Source organism: Lissotriton vulgaris, chromosome 8 (assembly GCF_964263255.1).
Source record: "Lissotriton vulgaris chromosome 8, aLisVul1.2, whole genome shotgun sequence".
Lineage (NCBI taxonomy): Eukaryota > Metazoa > Chordata > Amphibia > Caudata > Salamandridae > Lissotriton > Lissotriton vulgaris.
This window is the reverse complement of record NC_141696.1, coordinates 482853809-482880587: the sequence shown is the minus strand read 5'-3', so window position 1 is coordinate 482880587 and position 26779 is coordinate 482853809. Positions and strand designations below refer to the sequence as shown.

Below are 26779 nucleotides of genomic sequence, written 5' to 3'. Positions count from 1 at the left end.
CCGCCCCCGCGTGCACATCGCGCACCACCATTTGTCTGTGCCTAGGCATCAGACTTCAAAGGCTGCAGCCCCCCCCCCCCGCCACAACAATGCAGAGAGCTTGTTTTCTCGCATTCTACTGTCCCCTCCTCCTCCCTAATAAAGATACACCATGGACATTTTAAAACAATTGGTGAGTGCACTCATTTTCTTTTTTTTCCGGCATAATCTCTATTTTCCTTCATGCTTGCCTTAATAAGGAAGTCTCTGTTAGAAGAAATAAATGCCTGAACACCACAAAGGGTTCCTTTCAGGTTACTTTAAAGAGCAATCACGCAGGTGTTACATCATGCAAATTGTGGTCACTTCCCAGCCCGCAGGTCAAGGACTAAACAAGGAGGCCTGCACTACGTGATTAAAGGGACATCTCTCCCATCCCCCAGCGCCTTGAAACTCATTCTGCTGCAGTTAAATAACCTCTTTAAACTAATTCAGGAAAGTTGCGAGCAAGAGTCAGTTGACTCTTTCCAAAGGCTGTCAAAACGTAGCCGTACTTTTAAACGATGAATGGGCTAACTGAAAACCTGCTTCAATAGCACTTTAAGGAAAATGATGCCTACAAATATCGATTTTTTGAGAAATATGAATCAATGCATACATATAATTTACATATGCATTGTTCGTGCAAAGCTTTACAAAGGTCACAAGCGAGCAAATGGAGTGGTCTTTGCCAGCCCGTCTGCCTATTGTTACCGAATTATAACAGTTTGTGTACTTTGCATAGTAGTAAGAGATGGGCTTTTTAACCTTCCAATGTACCCTGAGGGGTCTGTGGGCACCCTAAGATCTAACTAATGTGCAGCCTGTGTGTACAGCAGCGAACCGGGTCATCGCAAAAGTGAAGTGCATGGGACTGTGATCTTCCCAACTGGAATCTGCTCTCAGTGTGCCATGTTCTGTGATTGTATTGAGGCAACATCTTATTTAATTCAAGCTGGTCAGTGGTCAGGGATACTGGGGCGTACTGACACGTCTGGATTTGAGTATTGACGTATTTGAGATGTCTGGAAAACAAAGTTAGGGACAGGTTTTAAAACTTTAATATTTTCATTGGATAATATTCGTTTTGCTTTTAAAAATATAATGACTGCCCGTATTCGGAGAAAACAATGTAATGGATGCAGGGGGTACACACTGCTCACAGATCTACCACCTGCATCAAGGAAGCTGGCAGATCTTACTTTTCATAACACCTAGCTGAAAGTTTTCTAGTAGTGCTTTGGTTGATTAGCGAGAAACACCAAACTCAGACTTGAGTCAGGATGATTTATTTGGATTAAAGACGCTATGTAGTGGAAGACTACATATTCCTTCTACAAAGTCATTATCATGAAAATTGTTAAAGCAGTCAATTCAGCTGATGTGATCCATGACTACAACCCCCAGAATGCATTGGTGGTGTGAAATGAAGTCCGTGACTGGAAGGCAGTGTTTGATTCATTGTCTGGTGTTCTTGGCAACGCACTGCCTTTTGATGACGTTTACTTGGTGGCTCGTGGCAGTAGGGTGCCTACCTGTGTGTGCACACTCCCTGTCTCGGTTTCCTCAGAAACTCCGACATGAACGCGCGAGCCTCCTGCATTGTGCTTTATTTGTGGCCTTTGATGTGGCTTGTTCCCGCCAGCCTGGAAGGGATGGCACACTTACCACCTTCCCTATCCCTCCCCAGGGGGGCTTCTCTTTTAACTCCCTCTCACTTCATTCAGTGCAGCATTGAGTGCACGTCTGACTGCCTTTGCCGTCTTATTCTCTCGTTTATGGTGAACGAGGTGGTATATGTTTCAGTGCTTTGCACCTTCACTTGCACATCTCAGAAACAAGGGGTAGTTTCTACCATTGGCCTAGTGACCAACTTTCAGAACCAAGTTCACCTGGACATAGACAGATGTGGCATAAATACCGAGACACCGATCAAAGTTTAAATGTGACTGGGGCCGGGCCAAAAGGCTAGATTGATTGAGTTCTAAAATTAGTGGAAAGGCATTTAACGCGGGAATAAAACGTTAACTGTCGCTCAGGCTAACAAGCAAGCCAGGATAGAAAGAATTATAAAAAACAAATGATAGGGCAGCTCATTTTAACAAATCGCATGGGTAGGATGGTATTTCTAAGATCCTAAAACAGAGGCGTGTAAGACTGTATACCGTACACTGAAGGATAGCCAAGCTGTCTGAGTCCTGTGAGGATTTGCTGCACGCCTCACACTGCTGCCCGCCTCACACTGCTGCCCGCCTCACACTGCTGCACGCCACACACTGCTGCACGCCTCACACTGCTGCACGCCTCACACTGCTGCACGCCACACACTGCTGCACGCCACACACTGCTGCACGCCTCGCACTGCTGCACGCCTCGCACTGCTGCACGCCTCGCACTGCTGCACGCCTCGCACTGCTGCACGCCTCGCACTGCTGCACGCCTCGCACTGCTGCACGCCACACACTGCTGCACGCCACACACTGCTGCACGCCACACACTGCTGCACGCCACACACTGCTGCACGCCACACACTGCTGCACGCCACACACTGCTGCACGCCTCACACTGCTGCATGCCTCACACTGCTGCACACCACACACTGCTGCACGCCACACACTGCTGCACACTGCTGCATTACTCACACTGCTGCACGGCACACTGCTGCACGCCTCACACTGCTGCACGCCTCACACTGCTGCACGCCACACACTGCTGCACGCCACACACTGCTGCACGCCACACACTGCTGCACGCCACACACTGCTGCACGCCACACACTGCTGCACGCCACACACTGCTGCACGCCTCGCACTGCTGCACGCCGCGCACTGCTGCACGCCTTGCACTGCTGCACGCCTTGCACTGCTGCACGCCTTGCACTGCTGCACGCCTTGCACTGCTGCACGCCGCGCACTGCTGCACGCCTCGCACTGCTGCACGCCTCGCACTGCTGCACACCTCGCACTGCTGCACGCCTCGCACTGCTGCCCGCCTCGCACTGCTGCCCGCCTCGCACTGCTGCCCGCCACACACTGCTGCCCGCCACACACTGCTGCACGCCACACACTGCTGCACGCCACACACTGCTGCACGCCACACACTGCTGCACGCCACACACTGCTGCATGCCACACACTGCTGCACACTGCTGCATTACTCACACTGCTGCACGGCACACTGCTGCATGCCTCACACTGCTGCACGCCACACACTGCTGCACACTGCTGCATTACTCACACTGCTGCACGCCTCACACTGCTGCACGCCTCACACTGCTGCATGCCACACACTGCTGCACGCCACGCACTGCTGCACGCCACGCACTGCTGCACGCCACGCACTGCTGCACGCCACGCACTGCTGCACGCCTCGCACTGCTGCACGCCTCGCACTGCTGCACGCCTCGCACTGCTGCACGCCGCGCACTGCTGCACGCCTCGCACTGCTGCCCGCCTCGCACTGCTGCCCGCCTCGCACTGCTGCCCGCCTCGCACTGCTGCCCGCCTCGCACTGCTGCACGCCTCGCACTGCTGCCCGCCACACACTGCTGCCCGCCACACACTGCTGCCCGCCACACACTGCTGCCCGCCACACACTGCTGCCCGCCACACACTGCTGCCCGCCACACACTGCTGCACGCCACACACTGCTGCACGCCACACACTGCTGCACACTGCTGCATTACTCACACTGCTGCATTACTCACACTGCTGCACGCCTCACACTGCTGCATGCCACGCACTGCTGCACGCCACGCACTGCTGCACGCCACGCACTGCTGCACGCCACGCACTGCTGCACGCCTCGCACTGCTGCACGCCTCGCACTGCTGCACGCCGCGCACTGCTGCACGCCGCGCACTGCTGCACGCCTCGCACTGCTGCCCGCCTCGCACTGCTGCCCGCCTCGCACTGCTGCCCGCCTCGCACTGCTGCCCGCCTCGCACTGCTGCCCGCCACACACTGCTGCCCGCCACACACTGCTGCCCGCCACACACTGCTGCACGCCACACACTGCTGCATGCCACACACTGCTGCACACTGCTGCATTACTCACACTGCTGCATTACTCACACTGCTGCATGCCTCACACTGCTGCATGCCGCACACTGCTGCATGCCTCACACTGCTGCATGCCGCACACCGCTGCACGCCGCACACTGCTGCACGCCGCACACTGCTGCACGCCGTACACTGCTGCACGCCACACACTGCTGCACGCCTCACACTGCTGCACGCCACACACTGCTGCACGCCACACACTGCTGCACGCCACACACTGCTGCACGCCACACACTGCTGCACGCCACACACTGCTGCACGCCACACACTGCTGCACGCCACACACTGCTGCACGCCACACACTGCTGCACGCCACACACTGCTGCACGCCACACACTGCTGCACGCCTCACACTGCTGCTCCATGCTACAAACTGCTGCATTACTCACACTACTGCACGCCTCACACTGCTGCACGCCTCACACTGCTGCACACCTCACACTGCTGCCCGCTGCACACTGCTGCACACTGCTGCATTACTCGCACTGCTGCACGCCACACACTGCTGCACGCCTCACAACACCACTACATCACTTGGGGGCACCACCACATCACTCGGGGACACCACCACATCACTCGGGACACCACCACATCACTCGGGGGCACCACCACATCACTCGGGGGCACCACCACATCACTCGGGGGCACCACCACATCACTCGGGGGCACCACCACATCACTCGGGGGCACCACCACATCACTCGGGGGCACCACCACATCACTCGGGGGCACCACCACATCACTCTGGGGCACCACCACATCACTCTGGGGCACCACCACATCACTCAGGGGCACCACCACATCACTCGGGGGGGCACCACCACATCACTCGGGGGGCACCACCACATTACTCGGGGGGCACCACCACATTACTCGGGGGGCACCACCACATTACTCGGGGGGGCACCACCACATTACTCGGGGGGCACCACCACATCACTCGGGGGGCACCACCACATCACTCGGGGGCACCACCACATCACTCGGGGGCACCACCACATCACTCGGGGGCACCACCACATCACTCGGGGGCACCACCACATCACTCGGGGGCACCACCACATCACTCGGGGACACCACCACATCACTCGGGGACACCACCACATCACTCGGGGACACCACCACATCACTCGGGGACACCACCACATCACTCGGGGACACCACCACATCACTCGGGGACACCACCACATCACTCGGGGACACCACCACATTACTCGGGGACACCACCACATTACTCGGGGACACCACCACATTACTCGGGGACACCACCACATTACTCGGGGACACCACCACATCACTCGGGGACACCACCACATCACTCTGGGACACCACCACATCACTCAGCTCAACCACATCATCACTCAGCACCACAACAGCACTGTCCTTGTTTGCTACCAACAAGCATTGCCATAGCGAATGGGACTCGCATTAGGAAAGTGTAAGCTATTGGCTTTGTGAATAACAATGATATTAATTTATATATTTTCAAAGCCAACACATATATAAAAACATTGTCATTTACAATACCAATAGCTCACACTTTCCTGATGCGAGACCTATTGCATTGCAAATGCTTGTTACTATGGGGTCTGCCAATGTCTATGGCAACTGGATCCACCTCCCTATTTTCTCCTCCAATATACTAATGGCTCTACCATAATTGGTTCGGATCACAACCTCCGGGTCTCGGTGATACCAGATCCCTAGATAATGAACTGGTTCCTCTTGCCATTCCAGTGGGTAGTCTGTGGGATGTGAGTGTGTGGTGTCCGTTAATGGTATAATTAGTGACTTAGACCAGTTTATATTCCACCCTGAATGCTGTCCAAATCGTATATATTCCCTCAGTAGAGGGTTTAGGTGGGTTTCCGGATCACGCACATACAACATCATGTCTTCCGCATATAGTGATATATGCAAGGGCCTCTGCGGTAATTGTAGTGCCGAATAATGATGTTTCTGTCTGATTTTGCAGGCCAATGGTTCTAGTGAAAACAATATCCTAGTTACACAGTGGACCAACCCATTATAATAACACAAGATAACAAACGCCAAACAACAATTTAACAAACAAAAACACTACACTACATAATGTACAACAATATAGCCCAATGGTGTAACACACTTACAAATCAAATGTTCTTGCCTAAACATTTCAGATACAGCAAAAACGGTTGGGCAGAGAAGTGAGTTCTTATATCTCACCATTTTTTAAGCTTATTTTTTGATAATGGAATTCTACGTGTTGGTTAATGAAGTAAAGTAAAAACAGATTTTACTAATATCAGTCTCAATGGTGCACTGTAATTTTTCTATTTATTTTTTACCGCAAAAATATGAAAGGTTGAATCTCAACTTACTGGTATTCAAATCTGTGGCCTATGCATTAAAAAGGAAACTCCAACTGAGATCCTTTTTCAATCTGTTGATGTCTTTTTAGGAAGATACACATTTGAACTGTTATTGAAAGTCATTCATCATTTATGTTTAGGTGGAAATCACCTGTCATTAGGTTTTTATGAAAATTGGTAATGGGACTATTCATGTGCGCATATTGAGAGATGGGAAAATCATGTTCTTGAAATGCTTTTAGGTTTTGCCTACTAAATAGTGCGTGCTCTGTCTATTGCAAGACTTATTGTTAGCTTACAGTGGGTTTAGAGCCCGCTAGTTGCTTACCATTGTTTTTCTTCCTTGTCAGTCTCATTTGCTGGCTTCCTATTCATCAGCTGAGTGGGTTTCCTTCATGTTCTTATGTTTGTCTCCTGGCTGGAGCATGAACACAGTACTGTATCCTTCCACTGCTTGCTTTTCAGGCATTACTTTTCTTTTCTGTAAGCACTCTACATGAGTGCATGTTTTTTCCAACTGTCTCCCTCGTGCGTTTCTCTCCCCCTGCTGTGCTCTGCGTTCCTCACTCTCGCCTGTGTGCTTCTCACCCAGTAAAAGCATTGTCTTCTCGCCCATGTGTCCCCCACGAGCTCCACGTTGCTGTCTTTCACCTGTTGGATCCTCCCACTGCCCCCCTCTTGCCTCCCTCACCCCGTTTTGCTTCCTGCTTCTGCTCCCCAACCAGCATCACCCTTTTTGCTTCCACCTCTTCTCCCCCATGTTGCTTCTGATCCTCACCCCTCCTTGTGTTTCTCCCCGCCTCAGGTTCCTAACCCTCCTCCCACTTTAGAAAAAAAATGCTTTTTCATACTACTACTTTTAGCTACCGATCAGTAACTAAAAAAATTAAAACCAGACACGTCAAAAGCTTTTTTTCCTTTTTCTTTTTATAAATCTTTAGCCATGTGTCCTAGTATCTGGGAGATGCAGTGCTGAATGACTAAAACCATTGGCAAAGCCAATAGATCACAAAGGCAAGACCTACTGGCTTTGCCAATGCTTTGTAATTCACAGCCAACCCATCATATTTTGTACTTACTTTAAGAAACTTCGGTTCAGCCTCCTTCGGCCACTGACACCTTTTGCTCCGGAACGTTCAGTCATGGGTTTGAGAAATTGTCACTCACATTTTGTATGAACTCACAGGAATGATTTTGTCTCACTGTTCTATCGGCTCTATGGATGTAATCTTCCGCACCCATTGGAATATACGAGGGATTTTCCTACATATGAAACCTGGCAGCAAACTGCCCCACAACTCAGGGCACCGCTCACACTATCAAATGCATCTGAAAATGGGTGCTACAGAAAAAAAGGTTTCTTAACTTTCGGTAGTATTCATCTTTCAGATGTCTTTATCTGCACTTTGGTAGAATAGGCTAGAAGCGTGTCCGGCGTGTGCATGCCCGATCTGCAAGTCAGACCAATTCACTTTGCAGTGCTTATTAAAAGATTTTTGATGCTGCAAGATTGTCCAAGTTGCGGCCCGTGTGGAAAAAGAGGAAGAGCTGTTTGACTTCTTTCTTTTATTCTGACATTTCGAATTTCATTGCGCTAGGCACTTCGCCGATAAAAAAAATGTGGCATTGCCTCCTTGCGGCCTAATATTATAGGCAACCTAAGGCCTCTCCTCAGGCACCCGCCTTCTCAAAAAAGAAGTTCCTAGGGCCTCCATAGCTTTGTATGTCTCTCCTGCAGCTGGAAGGTGCATCCAGGTGGGGGAGCAGAGTTGATATCGACCTTTAAGGTGGGAAAGGGGTGACAGGGCAGCAATTGTGGAAGGTGCATCTCGTTTATCCCCCAGTCATAGCCAGGGCCTTCGGAAATATGCGGCAGGGAATGGCCAAATAATGCAGCAGAGTTGAGTAAATTATGCAGCAAGAAAAGTATTTTATGCTGCATGATAGTATTACTTCATAATTTTGTCATTTTTACACTTGCTAACACTGTCTAGGTATTGGCTCCATTATTAGTATGTATTAGTACCTGCATGTATTAGTACCAGTTTGACACTCAAGTAAAGAAATAAGCAACAGAAAAGCATTTTAGGCACTTTTGAACCGTTTCAGCTAGATACATTTTTTCTTCTTAAAAATATGCAGATTATCCATCGGATGATGGATTATGTGGCAAAGGTGGCAATTATATAATTATACGAAAAACGCTGCAACCGCACTATCGCATAATACCATTGACCCTTCTCATACCTTTCAAACAGCAGCTAAGATAAAGCTAGGGACTGCGAAGAGAAAATGTGACCGGGATAATCCAGTCCCACTTGCTGCTGCTGAGACATTGTACTGAAAGGGAGCAGGCACTGCAGGGCTTCTCTCTTAATGAGGTAATGCCCCATAAATCACCTAAAGGGCCGCATGCCCCAACAAATATATGGATGAGGAGACACCCCTACCAATTATAGGTGTGCTAGTACTGCTTCCTAATAGTTTGGTCAACCAGTTATTTAAACTCTGTTTACTACACGTTTGTGTCAGTGTCACATCTTTGATGTAGCTCATATTTCTATGAACTCAAGTGGCAATATTATCTAATGTGGGGAATTTACGTATCTTTAGAGTCTGATTGGATTATCCTTTATTTCAGTTTGAGGGCAGGAAGTACTGCGAACATGATTTCCAGATGCTGTTTGCGCCGTGTTGCCATCAATGTGGTAAGTTCAACACTCCTATAATGCTGCAAGGCATATTTCTTCACATTGCTGACAGTGGCCACCAAACATGGTTGATGATTAGTGAGGCCGATTACAGAAACGTGAGGCTATAATGGCCAAGTGACAATCATTAGGCCCAGAATAATCGCCATAGTATATGTAAATGATCTTGACGCTGTAAGTTAGCATCCTACCTGCGAAAAACTATCAGCAATGTGCTGTCCCACTTAGCCTGAACAGACCGGCTTGAGTATCCTTTGTGCAACTCCAACATTTAAATCTTTAGAATTTAACAGACTACTGCTCATAGATTGTGGATATGATTTAGGGATTCAGGTTTTATGGTGAGGACGTTTTAGCATTTTGAGGCCAACAGACAATCTATGAAAGGAGAAGGTGACCGAACTGGTGAACATTGTGACTAGAGCCGAGATCCACAATTGCATTCAGATCCAAGGGTATTGTACCGCTTACGCAGGGAGATGATTGAGTCGTCGTGTCTAGGGGGCAAAAATATTTGAACCTTTGTTCACCGGACATGCTGTTTTGGAACGCATAGTGGCTTTTTTGCATTGATCATGTCTCTTATTCTTACAGGAGAATTTATCATTGGCCGTGTCATTAAGGCAATGAACAATAGCTGGCATCCAGAGTGTTTCCGCTGCGATCTGTGCAATCAGGTGCTGGCCGATATAGGATTTGTGAAAAATGCTGGCAGGTGAGGCCATTTGCTTTATGTGCTATTTGTAAGTGAATGCCAATGGTCGAGTATCGTTGTGAGTAAGCCTTTTGAAATTCTGTTTAAAGGCCCACTCAGTTCCAGAGTGATGGTCCTTGCTAGATCATCTAGCCATGATCATGCAAGCTGAGGCTTTATGGATATAGAAATTCTCTGGCAATCTTTCAATCCTGAAAATGCCTTGAGTGAGCCTGCAACAAAAGTTTAAAAAACAAAAAAAAGATGTTTAATAGGCCTTAGAAACAAATAGTGTCTAAGACCAGAAACAGTTTATAAACAGCAAAAAGGTAAACAAGCATTGGCAATAGCAGTAGGTCTAGCTTTTAAGGAATGTTGTATGGTAATGTGAAGTATTACAGTTAAATAGCTTGCAAATAGATATATATTTATGTGGAAGTTAGGAACTGTAGAATAATATTGGACTAGGCTAAAAGATCCGGTGGCAGTTGCACTGTCAAGCCAGACCTAAAAATCCATGTAGGTTAATGACTGCCATCCTCCCATCTGTATCTTTTGTAGAAGAACACAACTTCTGCCCAATCAAATCATGTACTCCTGGCTCCCAACATGTGGACAGAGTCAATACCAGTCTCTGCTGATGCTCACATAATTGTCTGCTGCAACTGTGCTGTCAAGCAAAACTATGAAAGGGAGACCCTAATGTTGTACGGGTTGATGAACAGTGTTGAAGTTGAAAAGAACATGAATCCCAAAAAAGGTAATCAGAGCCAAACTAAAATAGCCAGATGAAGTAGACAATGACTGGATGGAAACTGATGAAAAGAGAAGGAGACACAAAAATGGGGCAGACCCTTGCTTTCAACTATAAATAAGTGAAATAACAAGAAACGTAAGTATATTCATCCCAAAGATATATTTTCTAACAAAACTGATTCTGAAGAGACGAGCAGTTAGCTACCTTGTCTTTTTCTTGCCGTGTAAATATCCATGTAGGTAGGTCAAACCAGCCTTATTGCTGCCAGCAGACAAGTTGAGAATTACTGGACGGAAGGACGTGACTTCTTCTCACGTGATCCCATCTGGCAACCGAAGGCTGATGTTGTGCTCCTTTCCAGCTCCAACGAAGGACCCCATTTCCAATCCAGCTGAAGCATTCTACACAGGGCCAGACTGATCGTAGCGGGCACCGAGTGTTTTCCGGGTGGGCCCGAAGGGTGGGGGATGGTTTTGAACCGTGGGTGGGGGGCGTTTTTGTTACTGGGGGCTGCTTTTGCAACAGTGCTGTAATATGGGGCATCTGTAATAAAAGCAGCAGCAGTGTTTCCCACCATAGAACAACAAGGAACAACACAATGCATGTTTCACTTTCATCTGTAAATTGAAGCCTGTATCGCTGCTAAAACACTGAAACTCCAAAGTATCAACAGGACTTGTGATAGTTCTATTGCGTTTTCCTTGCATAACATGCATATGTTTTAATATGAGGAATGCAAGGGATCTTGGCAGAAGTGGCGTGAGATAGCCAGAGTCCTGTCTTGCCTGTGGGTTGGTGCCAAGTGGAATGAACTTCTACGTTCCTCGACTGCTACCAAGATTCATCTTTTCCCAGGACCTAAAAATCTTGAAATGAGCTACAGGGGAGTGGAGTGGAGGGAACTGATAGCAATGTTGTTAATAATGTGTGAGTTCCATTTCAATAATCATTGTTCATAGCTGGCCCGTGATCATAACAAAGACGAAAGATCATGGTGCATGAATGAAGGATCATGGGTGCTCCCCACCCATTCGCCCCCAACCCCCAAATGTGTAGACTGAATGTGCATACATTGCTGTTAACATATACTTTCATAACCCTCTTTTTTGCATGTATTTCCAGGCATCTCTGCCGTCCTTGTCACAACCGAGAGAAAGCCAGGGGTTTGGGCAAATACATTTGCCAGAAGTGCCATGCGATTATTGACGAGACAGCTCTTATCTTTAAAAATGACCCGTACCATCCGGATCACTTTAACTGTGCCAACTGTGGGTAAGTGTGTTTGTTTTTCTCCCAGAATATTTATATCCAAGCTGATAATGGATAGTTTACACATAAAGCAGGGTTAGATATGAGAATACCCATCTGAATGAGTAATGGTGCGAGTTATTTATATTTGCTGCTTGTAACAGGAAACATGTATTTGACATTTTTAATGGAATTTAAGCTCTTTATTCCTTAATCATTTTTTTTATATACTTTTACCTGCCTATACATTTAGACAAATCGTTTTGCTTATTTAATACAAAGCTGATTTTAGTGCTAGCAATATATTTGTAGGTCTTATGTAAACCACCATGAATTTCCTGCTAACTATTAGGCACTTACATTGGAATGGCAGTAAGATGTAATGTTTGGCTGTTAGCTATGCATTTGCAGTTCCCTTTTTTTCCTTCTTTTAACTTTATACTTTCGGAATTGTCATTCTGATACCCATTAGTCAGTAGTTTTTAGGTCTCGCCTTTTCCATTCCGAAGGAATGGAAAATGGAGAGAATTCAAGTGCTCAAAATACTCGTCAAACCAAGTGTTTTTTGGTGCGGTTTTCTTCGAGTTCACGTGGCCACAGGCACGCGCTTTTGGGCCATAAACTTTCACGGCCATCTGTTCCCCAGCTCCAGCACCTCCCCTCTCTCTCCCCGCACACAGCCTTACTTGGATTTCTCCTCCCCCTCCCCAGCCAGCTTCCCCCAAGCCGTGTTCCCTCCCACCTTTCCTCCTCTCTGTCCCTTCTTTCATTCACAACTTGTTTACTATTTTAATTCCGCTTCAGCCCTTCCGGGCGGAGCCATGTGTCCGCTTTGCAGAATCTCTTTCATGCTACCCCCTCCCTTCTCCCCCTCCTTCCTCGTCATCTTGTTTTTTTTCTCTTTGCTTGTTTGGAAAAGAGAGGCTGCAACACTTTAGTCGCCAGACTTGCTTTTGCAGTATTTTGGCAGAAGCACACCCGTGAGAAATCTTTTGTTTTGGGGGCATGTGAATGACAACATAAAGGGAAAAAAAGTGAAAAAAAGAAAGAATCAGCTATATCGCAACCTTTTTCTCAGGGGCCACGAGGCAAGAGTCCTTGGTGTGCAGAGTCCCGCATTGATGCCGCTCCCCGCCCCCATCAGACCTGGCGAGAGCTTCACACTTCAATGGAAGGCTCTCCCCCGCCCCCATGCCTCTTCTCTCACCCATTCGCTTCTCCGTGATGCTTCTCCAGCGCGGCTTGGCCCGTTCCCTCCCACTCGCTCGCATCCCGCCCCCCCACCAGGCTCTACTGCACAGTCAGGGAGTTGTTGCACATTCACTAAAGGTATTAACCACTTTACCGAGCAATCCAACTAGCTTTTGCCTTTTGCTTTGTTTTTATTGCAGCGCAGAGTTACAGTGTCCTGCATGCGCCCTGTGTGTCTCGTTCGCATCCCGCCCCCCCCACCATGCTCTACTGCACAGTCAGGGAGTTGTTGCACATTCACTAAAGGTATTAACCACTTTACCGAGCAATCCAACTAGCTTTTGCCTTCTTTTTATTGCCACGCAGGGTTACAGTGTCCTGCATGCGCCCTGTGTGTCTGTCTTTGTGTATGTTGGTGCCGGCAGAACTATTAAAAAACATTGGCACACAGACTTGTTTTATTTTAATAAAAGGCATTCAGACAGATGACCACATCTTAACTTACATTATTTTTTCTGTGTGATATTTCAATACGTCGAAATACCACTTTCAGTAATGATTCAGCTACACAGTTTATCCGCTTCCAATGTTTGTTTTTCGATTATTCAATCCCTTGCAGTTGCCACAGTAAAACTCGAAAGGGATGTTATTATTTAGCTTTAAGGAAAATACACGATTGTTTGATAGACCGTGACTTTTTTTTCCTTTTCCTTCCCCAAACACTTTGTACCTCTCAGGAAAACTGGTGCAAGTTTATTTAAGACCAACACAACCCCTACACACACACTGCACATCAATCTCTGAGTCTGTTTCTATGGAACCCCGCAACTGTCAAGCATATACATGTGTCTGATTGCACGGGACCCCAAATTGGCAAACCTACCGCAAAGCTAAAATGTAACGGTGTTCAAAGCATTGAAAGAATCTTCGGGGTATGTCAAAAAGGTCAACACAACAATTTTTTAATATTAACACGTATCCGCCTAAGTTTAGGGTCTGTTCAGCTTCACGGCACTCGTTAGTTGCTAAAAATCAATTTGAAATTATGATTTCAAATAGTTTTTGTTGTGATAATGCTTTTAATATATTTGGTTGCGTTTAATTACACTCGGGTGTTTTTTGAATGCTTGCGCCTAAAGAATGGTGATGGGAAAGCTGTTTAGCATGCAATGTAAAACTGTCCGGATCGAAGCATAACTTTGTACATATGGAAATGCCTTTGAAGGCATTTGCCTTCAAAGGCTTTAAGTTAATTTGCTTTCTCGCCCCCGGTGTTTCTGGCTTTTGTCTGCTCTGCCCTGTCGCCCCTCCCCGGTGTTTGTGGCTATCGTCTGCTGTTCCCTTAGGCTCTTTTCACCCCCTTCCTCTGTTTCACAGCGCTTACTGCGTATTTTGTTGTTCGTTTCGATTTGCTTTCTCGCCCCCTTGTTGTTTATGGGTTTTGTTTGCTCTCCCCTCTTTTGCTTTTAGTTGTATACATACGTATACACAGACACTAAGATGCCCTGAGTATCACATACTTTTAAACACACTATAATGTCTCTGTGGTCACAGTTACCCACAGCCTCTGATCCCCCTCCTTTTCATCACGTCTTCCGCTTCCTACAGATGAATCTATTTTTCTCCCGGGGGTTAACGTCTCGAATAGGGCATGTTTTTGCATACGCTGACGACAATGAACCTCATTCGTGAGTCAGGGCATGTTAGGCTAATGATGGAGTATAAGCAAATTCCACAGCACACCACGGGATCTCTTGGGTCTATGTTCCAATTCGTGATAGAACAGAACGTGATATCACATGCGCATGCAGCACTTTGACTTGCACGTACTAACAAAATGCAGAGATATCTGTATGATAAACAGAATAACATGGCTTGCATCGCAGATGCTCTCCTCAAACTGCAGTTATTTGAGCTTTACAGTCACACTAGAGGAGTCATAAGTTTCAGAAACTTACGTAACAAATATGAACTTTAATATCCTTTCCCTTTCACAAAATTAACGTTCCCTGGTTGTTTGCGCTGTAGCAGAGACTTCACAGAGCGAACATCCACTAAATTATAGTACAACATTATTAAAGACGAAAGGGGGCAACTCGGGCACCATTTGCATTCGGGCATTTAAATTTGCAGCCTTCTGGGACCAGTGGATTATACCACAATGTGTTAATGTACATAAAAACGTTAGACAATAAACACAGAAATCGTACAATTGGGGATTGCATGTTTAAAGACAAACAGTTAGAGAATCTGCTCTTGCATCTATATTATTTTTAAAGGAAACTTAACACGAAATGCAAATGTGCCCAGACAGCGTGTGATTTTTAAAAAAAAACAAAATCCAGAGACAATTTTGGAATGCGTGTCTGTAGGCAACTTTGTAACACATCACGTTTGTTTTTTACACTGCGCTTAACGCAACATACACTTCAAATACCACTCAGTGCCACATAATTACACGCCACATAATTACACTGCACTCAATGGAACATACACTCCAAATACCACTCGGTGCCACATAATTACACGCCACATAATTACACTGCACTCAATGGAGCATACACTCCAAATACCACTCTGCCACATAATTACACGCCACACAATTACACTCTACTGAATACAACATACACTACACACAATACTACTCAGTGCCACATACTTATATGCTACATAATTACCCTGCGCTCAACGGAACACACACTCCAAATACCACTCAGCGCCACATAATTACACTCCACATAATTACACTGCACTCAATGGAACATACGCTCCAAATACCACTCAGTGCCACATAATCACACTCCACATAATTACACTGCACTCAATGCAACATACACTCCAAATACCACTCGGTGCCACTTAATTACACGCCACATAATTACACGCCACATAATTACACTGCACTCAATGCAACATACACTCCAAATACCACTCAGTGCCACATAATTACACTGCACATAATTACACTGCACTCAATGCAACATACACTCCAAATACCACTCAGTGCCACATAATTACACGCCACATATTTACACTGCACTCAATGCAACATACGCTCCAAATACCACTGTGTCACATAATTGCACGCCACATATTTACACTGCACTCAATGCAACATACGCTCCAAATACCACTCAGTGCCACATAATTACACGCCACACAATTACACTCGACTGAATACAACATACACTACACACAATACCACTCAGTGCCACATAATTATATGCTACATAATTGCACTGCGCTCAAAGCAACATACACTCCAAATACCACTCAGCGCCACATAATTACACTCCACATAATTACACTCTTCTCAATCCAACGTAAATACGCTCCACATAATACCACTCAGTGCCACATAATTATATGCTACATAATTACACTGCACTCAATGCAACATACACTCCAAATACCACTCAGTGCCACATAATTACACTCCACATAATTACACTGCACTCAAAGCAACATACACTCCAAACAATACCACTCAGTGCCATATAATTATATGCTACATAATTACACTCTACTGAATACAACATACACTCCCCATATTACCACATAATTACACTCCACTTAATTACACTCTTCTCAATTCAACGTAAATACACTCCACATAATACCACTCAGTGCCATATAATTACACACCTCGTACTTACACTCTACTCAATGCAACATAAATACACTCTATCTGTCTAGCTATCTATCACCCTCACTCTGTATGTCGATCTATCGCCATCACTCTAGCTATCTATCGCCATCACTCTAGCTATCTATCGCCCTCACTCTATCTATCTAACGCCCTCACTCTATCTATCCATCTATCTATCGCATCACCACAGCATCACTCAGCACCACCACAGCATCACTCAGGGGCACTACAACATCACTATGCGCTACCACAGCATCACAGAACGCCACAGCATCACTCGTCGCCACCACAACATCACTCAGCGCCACCACAGCATCAATCTTTGCAACCATTCAACAACAACTGGTTCAAATATGTTCTCTCAATGTTTCAAGCTTTATTACAAATGTCACAAAAAGATGTTAATATTTCACTTCTGTTCTTGGATTTTCGTCACAATAAAATACAATGAACATAATCATCACAAAAGTTATTTACAAAAGTTTAAGCTATTGCCATTATAAATTACAAAAACTTTTATTTAAGTATTAATTATTTAAAAAATGAAAAGCCATTGTTATTTGTAATATCAATACATCTAAGTCACGTAAATACAACACACATCGCATTACAAATGCTATAGGTGTCACATTTGGGAAAGTTGAAACTATTGGCATTTTAAATGACAAAGCTATTAATTTAGCTATTTTCAAAACCAACACATAAATAAAAAAATTGTCATTTACAATACCAATAGCTCAAAATTTCCTAATGCGAGACCTATTGCATTGCAAATGCTTGTTTGTTATATTGGTGTATTTTCACAACGTTTACTAGACTGCATCATTTTTAGGAAGACTTGTTATTAAAACCTAATTTTTTAAAATCTTTCCAAAGCATTCATTAAAATACTTCATGCTGTATATGTATTCCATTGGCTTTTTATTATGCAAAAACGTGTCCAGTTGTGTACTCTAAATCATTGCTTCCCAAACCTTTTACAACCACGAATCAGTTTTTAGAACAACACACTTTTACGACCTACCTAGCATTACTGGCCATGAGGCTGGCAATTTAATGTAACTAAAGAATTGTGTGGTTGTGCATAGTCATTTATAGACAGCACAATAACTATTTAAATGGACACCAAATTTACACAAACACACAGTTAACTAAAAAAAAATTATATTGCTCACAAATGATAATGTGTGGAAATCGGTTTTCAGTGAACATTTGTACATCACCAAGTGAAGTGTCTTGCTTTGTTTTAACCCTATTAAAATCTTCTGTTTCCACCACACTTAAGAATTCCCAAAACATTTTCTTCACTTTGCTATCCTAACTGCTGAATGTGAATAGTTCATTTATCTGTATTTGTAGTTTGTTGTGTGTTACAAAGATGACTGCCTTTCCTCTCTGTAGGTCAGCAAGATTGCCACGTAATTCACTTGCAATTCTTTTCACTACTTGCAAAGTCAGAGCAGTTTGTAAAAATCAATCCTCATGTTAAAACAAGCATTTGCAATGCAATAGGCCTCGCATTTACGCGAGTTTGAGCTATTGACATTGTATTGTATTGTATTGTATTGTATTGTCATTTATATAGCGCGGTTGCTGCCCAATGGGCGTCCAAGCGCTGAAAGCATAGGACAGAACTGAATATAACGGAAGGATTTAGGATTCGGTGGACCTCGCAAACAGGTAGGTTTTCAATTGTTTGCGGAAGGAGAGTAGGTTTGAGTTAGTCGGGAGCTGTAAGGGGAGTGAGTTCCACATCTTAGAGGCGTTTAAGGAGAACATCATGCCTCCGGACCTAGCTCTCCTTACTCTGGGTACCACGGCCAGGAAGGCCTCCGTAGATCTAAGGTTTCTCTTAGGGTGGTATTGCGTGACTAGTTTGTCAATGATAGCTGGGCCCGACTTCCAGAAGGCCCGGTGGGCAATACATAGTGCCTTGAATGCCACTCTCTGTCTCACTGGAAGCCAGTGTAGGCTGTTCAATGCGGGTTTAGCCGACTGAGTCCGTGGGATCTGTAACAGGGTGCGGGCTGCACAGTTCTGCACCACCTGTAGCTTTCGCAGGGTCATCTCTGGAGCTCCAACATACAGGGCGTTGTTCGAGTCTAGCCGGGACTGAATCAGGCCCTGTATTGCCACTTGTTTGGCTTCTGTTGGTAGGAGGGGGAGAACTTTCCTTAGTGTTCTTAGTAAGCCAAAACATGTGGCGGATAGCTTGGTGGCCTGAGTGGAGAAGGAGAGGTTTTTGTCAAGCCAAACTCCTAGACTTTTTACGCTGTCCTTGGGAGTTGGAGGGGTACCCAGGCACGGAGGCCAAAGGGGGGTGAGAGACACTGGGGATACTGAGCCCAGGAGCATGAGCTCAGTTTTGTCTCCGTTGAGTTTTAAGGAGGAGCATGTCATCCACTCCTTGACGTCCTCAAGGCATTTCATCAGGCCTGCTGAAGTATGTCTGGTACCCTCTTGAGCCAATGAGACCACTAGCTGGGTATCGTCGACATACGATATAATTTTTATACCGTATGGTTCGACGATCCCGGCCAGTGGTCTCATATATACGTTGAACAGCGCAGGGCTCAGTGAGGAGCCCTGCGGTACCCCGCAGTTCAGGGATTTACTGGCTGATACTGTGTCCCCGTCAAAGATCTGGAAAGATCTGTTGTTAAGGAATGAGTCAAACCACCTTAGAGCATCGCCTGTGACGCCGATGTTGCATAGACGGTTCAGCAAGGTGGCATAGCTGACCGTGTCAAAGGCCGCACTCAGATCAAGGAGGATCACTGCCACTGATCCTCCCTGATCTAGTATCTTTCGTGACTCTTCGGTGATAGCAAGCAGGGCAGTTTCAGTGCCGTGCTTGGGCCTAAATCCTGTCTGGGTTGGGTCCAGGAGCAAGTTATTTTCCAGTAAATGGCAATGCCTTTTATTTATGTTTTGGTTTATAAAACATAAATAAAAGACATTGTCATTTAAAATGCCAATAGCTTAAACTCGCGTAAATGCGAGACCTATTGCATTGCAAATGCGTGTTTGAAAAATGGAGGCCATGCTTTTTGCAGACAGCTCATAAAGGCCAATGTGGGAAGGCGCGCGCATTCTCGTGAGTGAAGACGAAAGTGCGCGCGTGCTACTCCCTGCTTTTTGTGTGACCGCAAAACTTGGTAAAAGCTTTGCTATAAAAACGCACAAATTTGTCATTTTTTCCAATTAAATTGTGCTTAGTTGTCGTGATATTTAAACGGAAGGCATGGTAGAAAGTGAAATCGTATCCTCTTCGCTTTGCATAGAATAGGCGCCGTCATCGCTGGGAGCTCCGAGGGTGGCCTTTGATTCGGAAGGAGCGCTGCCAGGCGGACTCATTTACGAAGACTATTGACTGTTTATCACAATACTGTTTCGTAAATAGCTGAGAGTATGTGCAGTGCTTAAAGTGATCTTAAACATTACTATCTACCGTAAATCAGAGGCAGGCCACAAGTGCGAGAGCTTCTGTTTAATGATGTATGAAAAAGCTGCCTGGTAAAGTGCACCGTTAAGAGAAGCTAACAAGGGAAAGTGAAAGAGCACCCACGCGTTGTAGTCACGGCGTGAGTGTGCATATCGGCGTGACCTGCAGCTCGTGACCGTGGCAGCGCATGACTAAGTGCTGCGGGGGAGGTGCGGCCCAGGGAGGGGGCCGCCAAAGAGCTTGAAGCAAAGAACACACAACAAAAAAATAGGAAGCGTACAACTCGGCGAAGCAGGCACTGCTGAAGTTCAGCAGGTGAGAGCGGGCCGAGTCTGAGAGCGTGGGTTACGGACCCTGCATCAGAAGGGCACTTAGGTGAGAGCGGGGCCTGAAACACCGGAGGGAGGGAAAGCGGTAGGGGGCGTCTGGTGTGTGTCTCTCTGTTGTTGAGGGAGACAAGTATGGGTGCACTGGCTGGGGGCGGCAGCTGCGTGCTTGCATGTGTGTGTTTCTTGCCGCACTTACTGCATGCAGCTGCCTTCCCTAGACGGAAGGCAGACAGGTGATGTGCACAGCGTGTGGCTGTACGTGCTTGTGCACCTACTTCAATCGGCCTGCGCGTGCCCAACTCCTGTCCCACTTCCAAGGCAAGTCGCTGACAATAAGCCTCGCTGGGGGCAGCGCTTCGCGCTGCATACACCAGGCTCGACCTAAAAATAAGCAGCAATTTGTCAGAAGACATAGCCTTTGATTTGACCTCTGTCTTTGAAGCGCAGCACCTGTGAAAATAAACACCGAATTTAAAATCATATTTATTTGTTCCTTGGACTTTTTGTGACCCAGCAAAAATAGTCTCAAAACGCAAAAAACCTTAGGTCCATTGCCAAAAAAGAGTAATTCGTTGGGAGAAAAATATCGCACTTTGATCTCTTTTGAAGTAACACAAGCTAGAATTTCCAGTTTTTTTTTCTTCTTTAAAATGCTTCATAGTGGATGCTGTGCGTTTTGGGTACCCACCGAGATAGACATACCTAGATAAATTCCAATGTGTAATTTAATATTGATCAAGGTCATTATTCTTGGATATGATTTCTCGCACCTGCTGGCAATCTAAAATGCAGGAGCCATTTCCCAATTCCTACAGTAGGGAGCTTGGGACGCCTGTCTTGATGTCCCAGCATTAGGAGCCAGTGAGGGCCAGACTGATTCCATTCCTCAGAGGAAATTAATAGGTTTAACTGTTGGACAGGCTGGTTTGCCTTATGTATGGCTGTGAGAGCTTTCATCTTTTCTAGCAGGCCTCATAGTTGTGCCACTAAATATCAAAGTTGCTTGACCGTTTTTGATGACTGGGTAATTCCATGTAGACATTTCCTACATCAGTTAATTACAAAGTAGACCACAACAAAACATGACCCCATATACTCGCCACAACTGAGGGCCCAGGCTGCTCTGGACTTTCATCAGCTACTTAACTATTGAATATCACTGTGCAGGGAGTTTTCCTCCTCAAAATTGTACTTCTTCTTCAACGACAGTCACCATAACAAACTCTTATGAGGGATTTTGTTGCAGTGATAGTGTCAAACAAAGAGGCATCCTAGATGAAGAGAGCTATTCACAGAAATGTCTAAAATCATTTGCCTTCCTTGATGAATATCTAGTAAAAACTTTTTTAAAAACATTAACATCAGCAATCGGTTTAATTGTAGTGAGAAACCATGAGATGTAACAATGTTGTTGTTTTAAAAGTAGAACTGATTCCAGAAACATGGGTAATCTGGTCTGTCAGGAAGGTGTGGAGGAGTGTTGAAGGTGATAGATCAGTTTAAGGCATCCTAGCATATCTTAGTTTGAAACCCTGCTCCAAAGAGTTGACTACAGAAGGAATAGAGATGAAGTTAGTGTCTAAGTGAAATATACATTTATTCATTGCCCATCTTACCTATGTATTCTACCTAGTCCACCTTAACTTCAGCATTGAACGAGTGACATGTCCTTACACTCAGAGGGGGGGGGGGTGTTACAAACAAGATAAGGGGCCTGGTCCCGCATTGTACACACATCCATTGGCATCTGCACTTCTCCTCATCCACCACCTTGTACCTGCAGTGTATCTATACCCACTTTCACAGCCAGTTGCACTGCACCTTCACCTACCGGCACATTCACACAATGGTACCTGTACCTACCCCTGACAGGCAAAGGCATCCACTCGCATGAATGCTTATTCAGGCACCCGCATCAGCCTACATCCAGTTGCACCTCCACCTGCACCGCACCTCCCCCAATGCTACTTCTGCTGCACTTGCTGGGATCCACCCTTGCTCCTCGCCCACTAAACACAGACACTTTATATTACATACCCCAGGACTACCACTCTTGCATGGACTCCATTTTAAGGCTAAATGACATGAACTCGAAGGCACTGGGTATGTGCAGGCGAGCCCACTGGGACAGGAAGATGCTGAAATTGTCGACACGGAAACACGGACACTGGGACATTGGTATAAGAAGTTTACCATTCACACTGCATGTAGTGTCTGTGTTTACCATGCATATTTCAGCCATACAGCACAGTCTGCTGGAAGTTCAAGATCAAAGTTAGAGGGAAATTAAATGATTGTGATAAGATAGTCAGTGGACCTTTCTTTTTCGCTTTCTCTGGTGTACAGGTTGGTTTTGTGGCACAATATATCAAATAGGCTTCCCAGAAGTGTCAGTCTCACCAGAGCCTGGTAAGATGAGATGGGATGTTACCCTTCCTATAGCAAGGGTACACTCTAGGTGAAAGACTAGCCCAGCAGAGCCTGGCGTAGGAGTGAGAAAGGTAGTGGATCGTCCTGATAGGCTCAGAGATGATTTGGTTTGTGGTATTTTTATATCCTCCATTTTCTGTTACCAGGAAAGAACTTACAGCAGATGCCCGAGAGCTGAAAGGAGAGTTGTACTGTTTGCCATGCCATGACAAGATGGGTGTCCCTATTTGTGGAGCCTGCAGGCGACCGATTGAAGGGCGAGTGGTTAATGCCATGGGAAAACAGTGGCATGTGGAGGTAAATTTTAGATTGCTCTTCCCTTCTAGATAATACCTACAATTCATGCTATAACACTTACTGAAAATAATGAACTAAGGAAAAACGTTTCAAGAAGAAACGTAGCATTGATGTTTTTCTATATGTGGTGTTTTTCGTTTAAAATCCATAAAAACAGTTGTTTTTTAAAAAAATAAAGAAAAGGAGGAACCCTAGAGTGACGCTATACATATTTAAGGACTTTAAAGTGAAAACTTATGTTCGTGAAGAAATTTTGGGCTGGCACACAGTCAGCATGTGGACAGAAAGAAATCACTGAAGAAGCATCTGAATCTTCTACATTGTTTTAATGGAATTAAAGCTTAGGAATAAGGAATGGCCAACATAAATTTCCATAATTAATACCTAAATATACAATGGTGAAAGAGGATCCTCTGGAGCCGTGTCATGATGTGAATTCTATTTGACTTAATCTTGACTGACGGCAGTGAGTTACTTCTAGACTACAGCACAGCAGCGAAGCACATATATAAATTCTTTAAGTGAATAGTCCTAGAATTGATTAGGGACTGTCTGTTTTGTGCCATGGTCCTATTGTATACAAGCCAGTCATGTAACAGGGTAAGGACAGAACAAAACCTATCTTTCCTGTGAAGGAACTTCCAGCAGATCTGCTGTCAATATTGTAGACAGTTTGATTTTGGGCAAAAGCAAAAATACTCCTTTCAGAATTGCACGCAAATGAATTGCTGAAACTGGACTAGCAGACGGATGGGTCAAAGCAAGCACTACTGTTGCTACTCTAGTTTGGATAGCTAATGATACAGCTTGCCACATGTGCAATACTGTGCCCTAAGGGACTTCTCTGAAGCTGGTCTGACCAAGTCCAGTAATCCATTAATCCTGAAGGGGCTGCTTTGTAATCCGTCCCCAGTCAGGTGGCCTGGGCCATTTGATATCAACCTGCAGGTATGTGGACCCAGGCTGACTTCAGGCTTCCAGCGGGCCAAACGTGTAGAGAACAGATTGCAGGTCACAAGAGGCAGCTGTTGGTTCTTTCACAAATACATTCTACACATTAAATGTGCACTGTGGAATCATACATTTTGATGAATTAGAGTGCAAACCTACTTCTATTCTCCATGGTATCGGTGGCTGCTCACAGTGTTGATGTGTGCTCACCCCACTAAACGTGTAACCTCACTTCTACCAATCCGTTTACCGGCACACAAACATACACTCAGACATCCACATGCACACTCACACACATCCATAAACAAGCGTGGGCGGACACCCACCATTCACAAGCTCATAGGCACCTATTCTCAGCACCCACAAGCAAATATACATACATACATCCAACATTACACACACCCGATATTCAGTAAGTACTTACAGGGCCTCAGTGGTGACAGCAGGACCAGCAGCTGCTGGGAAGAAGCAGCATAAAGGCCTTGAAAGTTGCTGGAGGCTTCGGTTCGGCAAGGGACACACAGAAGATCCCAAGGCCTCCTCTCATTTGCTGACCTTCTCATGGGCCAGCCAAGAAGTGGAGGACCTGCCTACCTTTTCAGAGTTGGATGGGGTCAGTGAAACCTGGTGATGCCACTCTGTGACGAGGCATCATTCGTAAACAGTCACCCCTGGGCATGTCGGAGCTTAAACCTGAACAATTCTGCCAGCTTCCCTTCGTCCTTAGTGGGAGGACCTCACAGGGCTTTGTTGTGCTGAAGAGGTCACTGCCCTCCGGTCTGTGAGATCTTCAGCCTGGCAAAGCTTAGCTCAGGTTGCCAGGAGGCTATGTATTAGTGTGTGTATTTTATTTGATATAGTCTGCTTAGCTGATCACTGTACTGTTTTGCCCAATCTGTGATTTAGTGTATAGTTGTGGTCCTGAGCTGGCATGGTTGAAGGAAGAGAGAAGTGGCGAGAACTGTAGGGATGGGATTTGTTATTATCATCTCATATCAGAGTATCTATGTGAGATGTAAAGAAGTGGACAGAGTGTATAGATAGTAGGGACCTGGAGTAAATGCCCTGCAATGTGTGACAGGTCTTCAATTTTTCCATGCATGTTAATTTGGTGGTGTTTGTTTCATTGGCTGTTCAGTGCATGTAATCAACAACCCTCATACCAGATATGTATTATGTGAATTTAATCAGTATAAGTTAAAATTTGTTGCTGACCTCTGCGTATTATGGTTTTGTATTATTGTGGGCCATAACTGTTATATATGCACGTACTTAACTATTTAATGCCATGGCAAACTATAGGTCGGCTCGTTTTGCTTACCTGCATAATGAAAGCAGTTTGCTGGTTGAGTTGTTTGCAATTCCTTGGTTCTAAGCTGAGGATTGCTCTTCATGGTGTGATTGTTTGATGCGCTCTGTTGCCTGGATGCAGGTGGTGCAGTTATCTAGGATATAGCCATGTTTTCAACTGTCTTGGGAAGTGTATATGCTCCTTGGGGCTTCTATTGCTGGCTGGTAGAGAGTTTCATAGCTTGGCACCTTCTACTAAGAAAGCAGTGCCTCATACAGATTTCTTATGTTATGGTGGTATAATTGGCACACGTGTGCATGCTGGGATTCAAGCTGTTTCAGCATATGCTTGTTCCTTCATCCATTCCACTTAATTGTCTCTTTATATTGGACACTGTATCAGTGGTGGCGTCAAAGACCCCTCTGTTGGGTGTTACCTTATGTTGATTATTTGTAGATCTCTCTCTGCCACTCTAGTGTCACTTGGATCGGCTGAGGAGGAGAGAAAGAGAACAAGGGAGATGAAAAGAGGGTCTGAGGAGAGATGAAGAAGCCTAGTAGATTGGGTAGCCTTCCAAAAAGCACTGGCACAAGTTGCCACTTGAAGAAGAGATGCGTTGGTTTTGAAAATCCTGGTGCCCGTCATGCGTGCATAAACTCGAATTTTAAGGGAAGAGGGCAGGTGCCAATTCTTCTTGTGAACTTATTTTGACTAAATATTGTCTCAACAGCACTTTGTCTGCGCCAAATGTGAAAAGCCGTTCCTGGGACACCGCCATTATGAACGGAAGGGGCTGGCTTACTGCGAAACCCATTACAATCAGGTAATGCTTGGCACATCCGTTCCCATTCACACTCTTTTAAAATCAGCTAATGGTGTTCTAAGATAAGGGCAGTCCAACTTTGCTCTAAGAGACCTGGTGCTTTGCTTCATTTTTGGGATAGCTGGTGACCATGTAAATTACTACCATATGTGAATGGCCTGTATAATGTGACCTATGTTGTTTGGCCCTCTTGGGTCGTCGCTGACAGAAGACACTCCTCGTCAAAGACATGTAGTACTTTAAAAAGTATTAAAGAATCCAGCTTATTTTAAATAATAGGGAAGATAAACTAGAACTAAAAAGTGTGCATACTCATTTAAATTATTTTATTTTACCTTTTTTTCAGCTGTTTGGTGATGTTTGCTTCCACTGTAACCGCGTGATTGAAGGAGATGGTAAGAATAAACTTGGATACTCAGTTATTTTGACAATTTCCCAGCAACCTCTCACATAACTACTACCAACATAATATAACCACTGGCTACTTGTGTCTGACTGCCATTTGTAAGGCTCCTCCTTTGTGATGTTTTGCTT

The 26779-nt window shown here is 45.5% G+C and overlaps 1 protein-coding gene across 9 annotated transcripts in view; it reads left to right on the top strand.

Moving 5' to 3' along the window:
• Window positions 1-26779, top strand: part of LIMS1 (LIM zinc finger domain containing 1) — a 407029-nt gene that overhangs the window by 316453 nt on the left and 63797 nt on the right. For all 9 annotated transcript variants that reach the window (XM_086934299.1, XM_086934296.1, XM_086934298.1 and 6 more), the window contains exons 3-8: window positions 9071-9137; window positions 9735-9855; window positions 11714-11863; window positions 23030-23180; window positions 26153-26245; window positions 26592-26640. In XM_086934299.1, the coding sequence (XP_086790425.1) occupies window positions 9071-9137; window positions 9735-9855; window positions 11714-11863; window positions 23030-23180; window positions 26153-26245; window positions 26592-26640 (631 nt within the window). The remainder of the gene's footprint in view (window positions 1-9070; window positions 9138-9734; window positions 9856-11713; window positions 11864-23029; window positions 23181-26152; window positions 26246-26591; window positions 26641-26779) is intronic.